Source organism: Heterodontus francisci, chromosome 18, assembly GCF_036365525.1.
Source record: "Heterodontus francisci isolate sHetFra1 chromosome 18, sHetFra1.hap1, whole genome shotgun sequence".
NCBI classification, from domain to species: Eukaryota; Metazoa; Chordata; class Chondrichthyes; order Heterodontiformes; family Heterodontidae; genus Heterodontus; species Heterodontus francisci.
This window is the reverse complement of record NC_090388.1, coordinates 29345174-29359805: the sequence shown is the minus strand read 5'-3', so window position 1 is coordinate 29359805 and position 14632 is coordinate 29345174. Positions and strand designations below refer to the sequence as shown.

The window sequence follows — 14632 nt, the reverse complement described above, 5'->3', positions numbered from 1 at the left end:
TTGCAGTCATAGATGTATTACACATATACATGCACAGTAAGAACCATCACCCGAAATTCAAAACAGACACTGTTGCAGATTTTAGTATTATTTCCCTAAAATTTATTTTACGGAAAATACAATAAAATTATGTAGAAAGGCATGTCTCTTTCGAAGGACTTCAAACTGTGGAGCTCCTTACCTCACACAGAAAATTAAATGCACTCTTATGCTTTCTCTTTGCACTCCCACCCTCCTATGTCACAGTGAGAAATTGGAGCCTTGAAACTGAATATTACTTGTATCTCATAAAATGATCAATCCAATAATGTGATATAAATCATATCCTGCAGCATTTGATTGTGACTTTACGGACCATTGGTAGCTTAATTTAATTGAGATGAAAAGAGCATTAGCAGAGAATCGCACTCGCTTAACAGTGAGGTTTATATTTACAATTACAGACCGGTTGTTACCCAATTAATGCCCGACTCGATGTCAGGACAGAACATGTTGCACTCAGTAACAGAGTGTTGACTGCCTGCGGGGTGATGGGCCGTCCCTCGGTGTTGTCCAACGGAATCTCTCAGGAAATGTTGGGTGTTTTTTCAGTCGCGACTGTTTATCAATGAAGAAATTGACACAGGTTCGCAAGCACCTGCCAGCGAGAAATTTGTGCCTCAGCCACCCACAACACCACAGCTCGCCCAGATCTATCATTCTCTTTACGGCTTCCACTAGATCACTTGTACTTTCTTTGCAAGGTAGGTCCAATACATTGGAGAGTTGCAAAAATGATAACTGAGCTGTTTCAAGTTGTCCCCGGGCAACTCAATTTGCAAATCAGAAATTATTTCTTGATATAAATATTGTAATTGCATCATGACATGAAAAAAGGAAGTCAAACACAGTGGCTGCAATATTTAATTATAACATAATATGGAGAAAATGGGTTTTATGTTGCAATATAACACAGTGATCTTACTTCCAAGATCGCTGTGTTTAAATCACAAACAAGACAGGGCAGAACTTTAATTTTGACAAGTATCCAAGGATAAAACATGTTTTGTGATGTGCCACATCATAAAATGATGTTACGGCAACCATCAGATTTTTTATGAATTCCAGCAGGTTCTCTAAAACTGCCTGGGTTTTATGCGATTTCACTCATTATTAACGAGGTACTAAACATACCTGCATCTTCACTTTGCTCTGGGATCCTTCAACAGGTGTCAAGCCACTTCATTTTTAACACGTGCGTAACATTAAATCTAAGAATATGGGTGCACTAAACATCTCCAAATAATATTAATTAAATACCAGTTAGCATATGCGCATAACGCTCAGCGGCTAGCATTTTTTACTTTTAACAAGCTAACAAGTAAGGCAGGAAATAACCGATTTTATTCAGAATCGAATTCACTGGACGTTGAAAGGAAATCCTCAATACAGAAGGTTCTCTCCCGGAGATAGAATACTCGGTTATCACAGAAGACATTAAAACGTGGTTCTCTATCTTCGGAAAAGTTGCGTTTCTAAAATAGAAACGCTGTAATAATGACAGCACCCAGACAGCTCGGTAAGACAAGTCCTGAGAGTTTGATGCACAGCGACAGCTAAATGTTGGATAGAATTTCACCTGCTTCTATATATATATGTATGTATGTATATATAGCTCAGGGACTTGTCATCCAACTGTTTAAATGCCATCCAGACCCCTCTGCAGCTTTTGATCCACTGTCTCTCACATACGCACACACATATTCGCAATCACCGACATAAACGGACAGGATCGACAATGATGGAGATGTTTGAAACCAACCCCTTTTACTACCACGATCAGCGATATCTGGTTAGTGAAAACATGGTTTTTCCACATTTGGATGGGACTGGGGTGTCACCCCTCTATCCGGGAAGCGAGGACGGCCTGTCTCCAGTCGGAGACGCAAACCAACCCGAACCAAGCTGTGACAGTGGCGGAGAGGAGCACGTGTATGCTCCGCCCGGCCTGAAGTCTCACTGCCCTGGCCAGTGCCTAATCTGGGCTTGTAAAGCGTGCAAGCGGAAATCGGCCACGACCGACAGGAGGAAGGCGGCTACTCTCAGGGAGAGGAGGAGGCTCAAAAAAATCAACGAGGCTTTCGAGGCGCTAAAACGGCGGACGGTGCCAAACCCGAACCAGAGACTACCCAAAGTGGAGATCCTCCGCAGTGCCATTCATTACATCGAGAAACTCCAGGATCTGCTGCATAGCTTTGACCAACAGGAGAAAATGCAGGAGAACGTGGACCCGACCAACGGCTGCAAAAGCTCTCATTCAATGGTAAGCGGCACACAGCCATCGAAATTACCAATCGTGTTACTGCATCTGGTCATTTACAGGGTGGCTGTTTCAGGATGTTCAGGTATCTTAACCCCTTCGACATTTCTTTCCAGGTAACCACTGCAGATTGCTGGGGAACAAACACCTGTCCTTCAGAATGGGGGAATTTGTCTGATCATTCCAATATCCCAAATAAACTCCACAAAGAAGGTAAATGCTCTTCTATCAATTGTTAATTCATTCACCCATAGAAATTAAATGATATTTTCAGTGAGGCTTCAGTTACTCCGATTATATAACTCACAGGAAACTATCAGCCAGCACAATGTCAATAATTAGCCAAATGGAAACAGTTTCAAAAATGTTTATTTGACGTGTTGAATGTTTTGTTTTAACCAGGAAATAGTTCGGAATCATCAGGCACCAGCAGTCTTCATTACTTGAGCTCAATAGTAGACAGTATTTCAACGGACGAATCCACTGCACTATATACCCAAGACTCAAATGCAAAGTAATATGATTTATTACAAACGATAAGCTTGAACTAAATTTATACAATAATTATGGTGATGGTTCGCATAACTGTACTTGCTGCCCAATAACTTTTTGCCGTGTTGTACCTAGACAATATACTTTAATACCATTTGAATGTGTCGATTTTTGGAAAGAAAATCATTCCCTTAAGTAGAAGGAAAAGGCCAAAAATGTAACGAGTTATTTGACCAAGACTAATTCTAAAGTAAAGGTTTGAATGCCATAAGCAAGTTGTAAATATGTTTGTAAAAATTTCGCTTGCGTATATCCAGTAACAAGTTTCGTAATTTTATACGATATATTTTTGTTTGTTTTAAGCAATATATGTTTAGCATTCGTTGTAAAAACAGAATAAAAAGTCTTTATTCGATGTTTCCAAAATGTCTGGGCGACGTGTTTTGCGACGATTTACAGACAGTTGCAGAATGATAAAGACTCGCCAGTATAATGTCAGTTGGGGTCAGTTCTACTGTACGGTTTCTGTAACGCTCGAAAACCCCAGTACGCAGCTGCAAAGTGTAATGGTAACTGTGAGATGGTTTCATATACTCACAGATAATAAATTTGGATAAACATAAATGTTCAAAATTCTAGCTGCAAACTGATCTATTTTTACTACTGTAAGCCAATAGTGTGTGTTTAGATTATTTTCGTAAAACTGTTGCCGTTCTTAATTTCGTTTACACTGTCACCGGACCCTAGTTGTTAATATTTCCGATGCACCAGGAAAAAACAGAAAGCAGCACATGCCGAGTAAATAAACCAGCTTTAAACTGGCGAGTTGTACTATTTGCTTCCCCAGGTATTGGATTAGTGAGTCTGGCATGTGCCCCCTTTCCACCACCCTTGCCCGATGAGGATAATCAAATATTTGGTCATTGGGCAACTGAAAAATATAGCTTGAGAGCAGGCAAATATACTTTTCCCAAGCGATATGGTAAGCAGCACAACTTATAAACGTGAGAACGCATTGCCTGCAATCATCTGATCACAGCAAAGACCAAACTTGCCGAACGAACATGCGGAACTAATCCTGGATGTTTAAGACAACTTGGTCAACGTGGGTGGAACCAGCAGAATAGTAATATTTGATGTCAAAATATTAACAACATAGGAACAGGAGTAGGCCAATTAGTCCCTCCCGCCTGTTCTACAATGTAATGAGATTTTGGCTGATCTGTGACCTAACTGGATGTTTCCCAAGGGTTGGTGTTAGGACCCCTTCTCTTCCTAATATATATTAATGACCTAGACCTTGGTGTACAGGGCACAATTTAAAAATGTGTGGATGAAACAAAACTTGGAAACATTGTTAACTGTGAGGAGGATAGTGTAGAACTTCTAAAGGACATAAACAGGTTGGTGGAATGGGCAGACAAGTGGCAGATGAAATTTAATGCAGAGAAGTGTGAAGTAATTCATTTTGGTTGGAAGAACACAAAAAGGCAATATAAAATAAAGGATGCAATTCTAAATGGGTGCAGGAGCAGAGGGACCTGGGTGTCTATGTGCAGAAATCATTGAAGGTAGCAGGACTGGTTGAGAACATGGTTAACACAGTATACAGCATCCTAAACGTCATTAAAATGGGCATAGAGTACAAAAGCAGGGTTCTGCCTCAACTGGAGTATTTTGTCCAGTTCTGGGGGCCACATGTCAGGAAAGATGTGAAGGCATTAGAGAGGGTGCAGGAAAGATTCATGAGAATGGTTTCAGAGAAGAGGAACTTCAATTATGTGGATAGATTGGAGAAATTGGGATTGTTTTCCTTGGGGAAGAGAAGGTTGAATGGCCTCCTTCTGTGCTGTAACAATTCTGCAATTCTGTGATTCTTCCAACTCCATGTACCCTTCTTTGCCCCATATCCCTTAATACCTTTGGTTAACAAAAATCTATCAATCTCAGATTTAAAATTAACAATTGACCCAGTACCAACTGATGTGTGTGAAAGAGAGTTCCAAACTTCAATTTTGAAAGGCCTGGCTCCAATTTTTAGACTATGTCCCCTAGTCCTAAATTCCCCAACCACTAGACACATCCTGCCAATTAGAGTACCTGCCCATTACTCTACTCTCTGTCCTCTGCCACACAGCCAATCTCCTTACCAGATAAATAATTTGCCCTCAGTTCTATGAGCTCTAACTTTAGCTAAGTCATTTATGAGGTATTTGACCGAATGCCTTCTGGAAATTATATAAATAATATTCATGAATATTCCCCTGTTCATTATTTTAGTCATCTCTTCAAACAATTGTATCTGGTTCATCAGGCATGACCTACCCTTTATAAATCCATGCTGGCTCTCTCTGATCAACTGAAAGTTTTCAACGTGTTCAGTCATTCCATTCTAAATTGTAGACTCTATTAATTCCCCTCCAAGAGATGTCAGGCTAATCAATCTATAATTCCTTAGTTTTCCTCTTTCACCTTTTTTAAATAGCGAAGTGGCATGTGCAGTTTTCCAATCTAAAGAAATGCTTCCTCAATCAAGAGAACTTTGAAAGTTTATAGTTAGGGCCTCTGCAATGTTCTCACCTACTTCCTTTAAAACCCTGAGATGGAAACCGTCTCATCCTGGGGGTTTGACATACTTTTGAATGATTATTTTCTTCATTACTATTAATGTGCTTACGCTAACTTTGGTGAATCCCCATCCCTGAATTAATATTAGATTCCTTAGGATGTCTGGCATGCTGACCTTTTCCTCTACTGTAAATACTGATGCAAAGTAATTATTTAGCATGTCTACTATTTCAGTCGACACTCCTCACTAACATCCAAACCAGCCAAGTACCTCCCTATCAGTCTACTCTCAATTATCAGCAAAGTGATGGAACGTGTCGTTGACAGTGATTGGCCGGATTGGATTTGTTCTGCTTTTTGTGACTAGCACATAGCTGGGCAATTTTCCACATTGGTGGATAGATGCTGCTGTTGTAGCTGCACTGGAACAGCTGGGCTAGGGGCGTGCTAGTTTTGGTACTACAGCCAGGATGTTGTCAGGGCCTATAGCCTTTGCTGTATCCAGTGCCTTCAGTCATTTCTTGATATCACATGGAGTGAATCAAATTGGCTGAAGACTAGCAACTATGATGCTGACTTAGCAATAAACTGCTCACTGATGCTCAGGGTCACTCGGCTCCAGACCTCATTGCAGCCTTGGTCTAATCATGGTGAGGTGAGAGTGACTGCCATTGACATCGAGGCAGCATTTGACTGAGTGTGGCATCAAGGATCCCTAGCAATGTTTTAGTCAATGGGAATCAGAGGGAAATCTCTTCACAGGTTGGAGTCATACCTAGCACAAAGAAAGATGGTTGTGATTGTTGGAGGCCAATAATCTCAGCTCCAGGACATCACTGCAGCAGTTCCTTAGGGTAGAGTCCTAGGCCCAAAGATTTTCAGCTGCTTCATGAATGAGCTTCCCTCCAACATAAGGTCAGCATTGGGGATGTTTGCTGATGATTGCATAGTGTTCAGTTCCTTTCATCTTTCCTCAGATACTGAAGCAGTCCATGCCACATGCAGCAAAAGCTGGACAACATTCAGGTTTTGGTTGATAAATGACAAGTAACACTTGTGCCACACAAATTCCAGACAATGATTATCTGCAACTAGACGGAATTTAACCATCTCCTCTTTACATTCAACGGCATTACCATCAACATTATGTTGGTTACAATTGACAAGAAACCTAACTGGATCATCCATATAATTAATATGGCTACAAGAGCAGGTCAGGGATTGGGAATTCTGTGATAAGTAACATACCTTCTGATTCCCCAAAGCATGTCCACTATCTACAAGGCCAATGTCAGGAGTGTGATAGAATACTCTCCACCTGCCTGGATGAGCGCAGCTCCAACAACACTCAAGAAGCTCGACACCATCCAGGACAAAACAAGCCACTTGATCAGCACCCCATCCTCCACCTTAAACGTTCACTCCCTCTGCCACCGGTGCACAGTGACAGCAGTGTGTACCATCGACAAGATGCACTGCAGCAACTTGCCAAGGCATCTTCGACAGTACCTTCCAAATTCAACCTCTACCAATTAGAAGAACCTGGGCAGCAGATGCATAGAAACACCACCACCTGCAAGCTCCACTCCAAGTCACATAACATCTTGACTTCAACTATATCACTGCTCCTTCACTGTTACTGGGTCAACATCCTGGAACTCCCTCCCGCAGAGCACTGTGAGTGCACTTACACCACTTGAACTGTAGCAGTTCAAGAAGGTGGCTCACCACCACCTTCTCAAGGACAATTTGGGATGGGCAATAAATGCAGGCCTTGCTAGCACTGCTCACATCCCATGATTGAATAAAAACCATCCCTATTTTTATCTGTAGTATCACCATTATCATTTTAAGGCATATTGATCTTAACGACTCTCTTTTCCTAATTGAGGTCAAATCAACATTTGTATTTGCTGAAGGATTAAATTAAGACCAAAACATGTATGTTGAGTTCTAATTATTAACTCAACAGCTTTCTGTTACAACATTTGTATCTAAATTATACGATAACAGCTTTGATGCAATTGCTAACATAACGGCATTTGCAGTTCTCTCTCTCAAGAAATCTTGATGCAGAAATTTAGTATCAAACAATATAATGTTGCCGGATATAGTTGCAGTCTGTAATGGTCCATTGCTCTCTTCATTATTCTATCACAATTGATACAAAACAGAGTCAATCTTTATTTCAGTTTGTGTCGCAATAGAGTGAGCATAGCATTTCTGCTGATTGAAAAGATCAGCTAACCTTTGAACCTGAAGTTCGGTTCCATTCCACTTCTGACTTCCCAGGTCAGTTTCAGTAATTCACTTGAAACTCAACCAATGATCTTTTTACAGTAAGACCGTTGCTGTAAAATTTAAACAGTTTAAAATTTTAAATTGCAACAATTTAAATGGTAACTATATGGTTGTGTTACTGGCAAAGCTGAATAATAAGACAATGTTAAATCCAGATGTTTGTGTTCAGTCTGAAGTTTGATGTGTCAGCTGTGGCTCAGTTGGTTAACACTTTCAACACTAACTCATAAGATTCTGGGTTCAAGGCCCATTTCAGGACTTGAGCACAGAAATCAAAGCTGACACCACAGTACAATGCTGAGCGCATGCTGTGGTATCAGAGGTATTGTCTTTCAGATAAGATGTTTAAACCAAATTCCTGTATATCCTCTCGGGTGGTTTTGTCCTGCCAGGATAAAATCACAAATGCAGAGCCTTCACAAAGGCAGAGCTCTCAACTGTGTTGACACTAATCAAACAGAGGCAGCTTCAGTGGATCGGACACATCTGTAGGATGGAAGATGGTCACATACCCAAGGACCTTCTGTATGGTGAAGTAGCTAGGGCCAGATGACCAGTGGGGCACCCAAAGCTGCACTCCAAGGATGCTTGCAAGTGTGACATGAAGGCCCTAAATGTCGACTATTGCACCAGGGAGTCACTAGCTCGTAAAAGAGGGAAATGGTGACACATCCTGTGGACTGGCATGTACTACCATGATGGACCAGTGGCTACAGTAGCTTGGCAAAAGGCGTCAATGCTGAAAACAACTCACAGTGTCACTTGGCAGCTTCACATGTGGCACTTGTGGCAGAATCTGCTTTTCAAGGATTGGTCTTCACAGCCATCAGTAAAGCTGCACCAAGAGAAGACACCCCAGCTAAATGGATTGTTTGCTGCGTGCCCATCATCTTTCATAGATGGAAGGGTGCCAATCAACCTCTCGGGTGAATATAAGAGATCCCAGGGCACTATTTCAAAGAAGTGCAGGGGAGTTATCCCTGGTATGCTGGCACATATTTATCCCCCAATCAACATCACAACAAAACAGATTATGTGGCCATTAAGACCTTGCTGTTTGTGGGAGTTTGCTCTGCACAAATTGGTTGCTGTGTTCCCTACATTACAACAGTGATTACACTTCAGAAGTACTTCATTGGCTGTAAAGTGCCATGAGATGTCTGGCGGTTGTGAAAACTGCTATACAAATGCAATTCTTTCTTTCAGCAAAACAAACTTTGCTTTCCTGTCAGAAACAGAAAGTGGAAGCCTATCTTGCAGCGTTCCACTTTAAATGACGCTGTACATTAATTTAGAAATGCTGGAATTCGAAACGAGCTGCAGTTCCATACAACGGTTTCATTTACTGATTAGAAACAAAATATTTCCCAAATTTCAAGCTGAAAATAGAGTCGGTTTATGTTTCATCATCTTGGGTTGAATGTGTCCATTCTATTTTATACCACTGGCTCACTACAGCCGAATTAGAAACCTTGACATTTAATCAAGGACACTGTTGGAGATCAGTGTTACTAGAGACAGTCGTTTACCTCCTCTTTCTATAGATCTGATTCATTAATGCTTTGCCAGTGGGCAGGAGTATTTTATATTAATTTATGGTAATTGAATATAGCGCAGGTTTAGCATTGTACTTGGTTTAGTGACTAATCAGATTAGCTATCAATATGGCCAGGATTCACCGACGATGCTTTTTAGGGAGCAAAGCAAAATATAGATTTACCACTATTTGGCTTAATGTGGACCCAGGGTGTCATAACAGTGGAATGGTACCACGTCAGAGTAATTGAACCCAGGAAAATAGATGTGGAAGTACCAGTCATATCATTTTCACTCCAGGATTTAGTTAACAATTTCAAATGTTTACAGATGGTTCCTCCAGAATTAAAAGTAGTAAATGCACACAATGAGCTTTTTAAATTGTTTAACATTTGACCAAGTTTGATAATAGACTTGCTAGCAAAATTGAAGCCTATGGGATTAAAAGGGCTGTGCCAGCATGGATACAAAATTGACTAATGGACAGAAAGCAAAGAGTAGTGGTGAACGGTTGTTTTTCAGCCCTGAGGGAAGTGTACAGTGGTGTCCCTCAGGGGAGGATATTAGGACAACCACAGGGTATAATTTCAAAATTATCAGATGGCATGAAACTCAGAAATGTAGTAAACAGTGAGGAGGATAGGTCCAGAATTCAGGAGGATATAGACTGGTGAAACAAGCAAGCAGGGACAGAGAGTCCTGGGCGTTTAGGTAAACAAATCTTTGAAGATGGCAGGACAAGTTGAGAAGGCTGTTTAAAAAAAATCAAATGGGATCCTTGGCTTAATAAATAGTGGCATAGAGTACAATGCAAGGAAGGTCTGCTGAACCTTTATACATCACTGGTTAGGCCTCAGCTGGATTATTGTGACCAATTCTGGGCACCATACTTTAGGAAGGATGTCATGGGTTTGGAGATAGTGCAGAGGAGATTTACTAGAATGGTACCAGGACTTTCAGTGCTCCTCACCATTCCTACTCTCCTGCCACTAACCCAGGCTTGACTACCTCTTAAGTAAGCCTACAGCTACCCTCTGTGCCTCTCTTGGCATCCTCCAAAGGGCCCATCAAGACACTCAGCGCTGTCGGCTTGCAAGCAGCAACCCAACTGCCCCAACCTACTCTGTCATCAACCTTCCCATCCAGTGCTCCAGCTAGGGGCTAATGTTGACAATCTCCTCCCTGTCCAACTCACCCCTCTGAGTGCTGACCCTATGGACTCTACCAGTGGATCAGCTATCACCCTGTTTGCATCTCCCACCAGAATGTTTGTTCACATATGAACAAGGCCATTGTTATCCATGAGCTCACTGTGGATGATTGCATCAAGATCATGGCCTTGATGAAAACCTGGCTTTAGGGTAAGGGCACCTTCCCCTGAAATGAAACCTCCCCACCTGGCTATACCCACTTGCCCCATCAAGATTGTCGTGATAGTTGTGTGACTGTTATCACCAAATCACACCTTGGTTTGTCTCCTTACTCCTCTGGCACTTTCTCCTTCTTTGAATATCTCACCTTATTCCACCCCTTTCACCTCTCATTTAAACTCCTCATTCTCCATCACCCAGTCAAGTACCATTAAAATTTTCTCACTGAGATATGTTCACTGCTTTCCTCCCTCAGCCTCTATACTGATTGTTTTCTCATCCTCAGCGATTTCAACCTCCATCTCAAGTCATCATGCTCTCTCTGCTTTGAGTTCACTGCCCTCTTATCCTCCCTTAATCTCTCCCTCTTAATGACAGATAGGGTAACCTCTGAACATTTCCTTGCATTGCTCTCCACCCATATTCCCCTTCTCCCTCCCAACCCTACTTCCATCTGTGCCTACCCCTGGAAAAGCTCCCTCTCAATTCACTAACAACTGCACTGTCAAAATCCCAACTGTCTAGCCTTTGGCCCTCTCTTCACCATGACATTTCTGCCACTACTGATCTGCTCAACCACATACTTTGATGCCCACATTAAACAATTACTCTCTCTCACACTGGCTGTTCCCCTGGCATGGCCCTCATCTCCAATCCCTTAAGTCCAAGGGACACAACTTGAACAGAAAAGGTGAACAACTGGTTTAGCCATTCACCGCCAGATCTGACAGGATCACCTAAAGCATTAGCGGGTCCCGCTGTTGTCTGCCAAAACTGCTTGCTATTCTAGGATCATCCTGGAAATCAAAGATGACCCCAGCTTCTTCTCTCCACTGCAAACCACCATCTTAAACCCCTTTCCCCCATCTCCTCCACCAACTAGTGTGAGAGCCTCATAGACTTCTTTATCACTAAAATTGAGACAATCCGACTAGCTGTCTCTGCCACTTCCCTCCTTTCCTCTCACGAACTGGACCAAAGTTCCTCTAAAGTTCACCTCTGCCCTAGCCTCGTGTTGTTCTGTAGTTTCTCTCCTATTTTTCCTCAGGCCCTCTTCAACCTCATCTTGTCCCTGAGACTCACCTCCCTCAAGTCTATACCCACTAAACTGTTGACTACTCAACTTCTCTTCCTTGCTCCTATGTAAGCTGATATTAACGGTTCTGTCTTCACATTCTGTTCCCCCTCACTTTCAAATCTGCTGTCATCGGTCCTCTCCTCAAAAAAAAACACTTGATCCCCTCCATCCTTGCATCCATCCCCAACCTTCCTTTCCTCCCCAAAGTCCTTGAACATGTTGTCACCTCCCAAATTCATGCCCATCTTTCCCAGAACTCCATATTTGAATCCCTCCAATCAGGTTTCTGCCCCTGCCACAGTCCTGAAATGGCTCTTTTCAAAGTGACAAATGACATCCTATGTGACTGTGGCAAAGGTAAACTATCCCTCCTCATCCTTAGAGTCATAGAGAGATACAGCACTGAAACAGACCCTTCGACCCACCGAGTCTGTGCCGACTAACAACCACCCATTTATACTAATCCTACATTAATCTCATATTCCCTACCACATCCCCATAATTCTCCGACCACCTACCTACACTAGGGGCAATTTACAATGGCCAATTTACCTATCAACCTGCAAGTCTTTGGCTGAGAGGAAACCGGAACACCCGGTGGAAACCCACACGGTCACAGGGAGAACGCGCAAACTCCGCACAGGCAGTACCCAGAACTGAACCCGGGTCGCTGGAGCTGTGATGCTAACCACTGCACCACTGTGCCACCTTCTTGACCTGTCTGTAGCCTTTGACTCGGTTGATCACACCATCCTCCTTCAATGCCTCTCCAGCTAGGTGGGACTGCACTCGCTTGGTTCCATTCTTATCTATCTAATCATAGCCAAAGTATCACCTGCAATGGCTTCTTTTCTTACTCCTGCACTGTTACCTCTAGTGTCCCCTAAAGCCCCTTCCTATTTCTACATGCTGCCCTTTGGCGACATCATCCAAAAGCATAGCGTCAGTTTCCACATTTACCTTAATTACACTCAGCAATTCCTCACCAACACCTCTCTCCACTCCTCCACTGTCTCTAAATTGTCCGACTGCTTGTCTGACATCCAGAACTGGATGAGCAGGAATTTCCTCTAATTAAATATTGGGTAGACCAAACTATTGTCTTCTGTTCCCTAATCATTGACTCCATCCCTCTCCCTGGCAACTGTCTGAGGCTGATCCAGACTGTTCACAAATTTAGTGTCATACTTAACCCCTAAATGAGCTTCCAAACATATACCCACTTCATCACAAAGACCCTCCATTTCCACCTCCATGATATCGCCTGACTCCAGGCCTGCATCAGCTCATCTGCTGTTGAAACCCTCATCCACACCTTTGTAACCTCTTGACTTGACTATTGCATTGCACTTTGGTCCTATGCTCTACCCTTTGCAAACTTGATGTCATTCTGCTGCCCATGTCCTAACTCATATCAAATCCTGTTCACCCATTACCTCTGTGCTTGCTGACCTACATTATCTCTCTGGTAAGCAACATCTCAATTTTAAAATTCTCATAATTGTTTTCAGATATCTCCATGGCATTGTCCCTCCCTACCTCTGTAATATCCTCTTGCCTCACAAACCTCCAAGATATCGGAGATCCTCTGATTCTGGCCTTTTAAGCATCAGCAATTTTAGTTGCTCCACCACTGGTGGACATGCCTTCAGCTGCCAAAATGCTAAGTTCTGGAATTCCCTGCCTAAATCTGTCTGCCTCTCTACCTCGCTTCCCTCCTTTAAGATGCTGCTTAAAATCTATCTCTTTGTCCAAGCTTATGCCCAAATATCTCCTTATGTCTTTCAGTGTCAAATCTTGCTTTATAATGGTCCTGTGAAGCACGTTGGGATATTTTATTACATTAAAGGGATCATATAAATACAAATTGTTGTTGTTGCAGGGATGAAGTATTTCAGTTATATGGAAAAGCTAGAGAAGTTGGGATTGTTTTCCTTAGAGCAGAAAAGGTTAAGAGGAGATTTAAGAGGTATTCAAAATCATGAAGGATTTTGATAAAGTAAATAAGGAGGAACTGTTTCTACTGGCACAAGGGTTGGTAAGCAGAGCATTCAAATTTAATGTAATTGGCAGAAGAATTAGAGGCGAGAAGGGGAGATTTTTTTTACTTAGGTATAATTAGGAATGCACTGCCTGAAAAGATGGTGAAAGCAGATTCAATAACAACTTTCAAAAGTGAATTAGATTAATACTTGAAATGGAAAGATTGGCAGGGCTATGTGGAAAAAGTAGAGGAGTGTGAGTAATCAGATAGTGTCATGCTCACAAAAGGGACAGTTATGAACTAAAGTGCACTGGAGCAATTATGAACTGTAAAAATGAACCAATGAACTAAACTCCAAAAATGGACACACTTTTGCTGCAGACAAGATGGAGTTAAAGATCAGGTGACCTCTCCTGTACTGCAAATATACATAGTGACTATTGGAGACTAAACCCATCATCACGTCTGGACTAGTCCTGGGGAAGGCACAATAAAATATTAAACACCCCATTCAATGCTAAATGTCTCCTATCTCCAAGAATTGGGTTGACAAAGGCCTTCGCAGACAGGGAGACTCTGGATTCCAAGTCAAGATAATAAGTGGGACATAACACAATGGCCCCAGATTCAAAGACATTGTATGAACACACCAGGAGAAAGCATCTATGGTCACCTGTCTTGATAAGGTTTTTTTCTTTAAAAAGACACTTCTTTGAATGACAAATCAGAAAACCAGCCAGCCAGGAAACAGAAGATCCATTCCAGCCAAGAAGAAGACCCTGCCAAAACATCTTTAAACCACAGAGGGAGAGGCACTGCAAGATGACCTTGAAAAATCCTGACCTGAGAAATCATTACAGGCTTCTAGCCATTGACTTTGATTGAATCTTAACCAGAGGAGTCTGCAATACTCCAGTGAACCAAGAAAAAGAACAGGAGGCCTGCACTGCTGTTAAAAAATTCCTCATGGGGAAAGTTTCAAAGTGAATTCTTTTCACAATAAT

The 14632-nt window shown here is 42.1% G+C and overlaps 1 protein-coding gene across 1 annotated transcript; it reads left to right on the top strand.

The window, feature by feature from the left end:
- The first annotated feature begins 1777 nt into the window (after positions 1 to 1777).
- myf6 (myogenic factor 6) lies at positions 1778 to 2951 on the top strand. Its single transcript, XM_068051214.1, has 3 exons — positions 1778 to 2302; positions 2416 to 2512; positions 2702 to 2951. The coding sequence occupies exons 1-3, from the start codon at positions 1778 to 1780 to the stop codon at positions 2815 to 2817; spliced, it is 738 nt and encodes a 245-aa protein (XP_067907315.1). The 3' UTR covers positions 2818 to 2951.
- The last annotated feature ends 11681 nt before the right edge of the window (positions 2952 to 14632 follow it).

Bases quoted from the DNA above. Each gene is read 5' to 3' on its own strand.
- myf6 (XM_068051214.1), top strand. From the start codon at position 1,778: ATGATGGAGATGTTTGAAACCAACCCCTTTTACTACCACGATCAGCGA. The intron at 2,303-2,415 runs GTAAGCGGCACA...ATTTCTTTCCAG, and splicing joins GCAAAAGCTCTCATTCAATG to GTAACCACTGCAGATTGCTG. The intron at 2,513-2,701 runs GTAAATGCTCTT...TGTTTTAACCAG, and splicing joins AAATAAACTCCACAAAGAAG to GAAATAGTTCGGAATCATCA.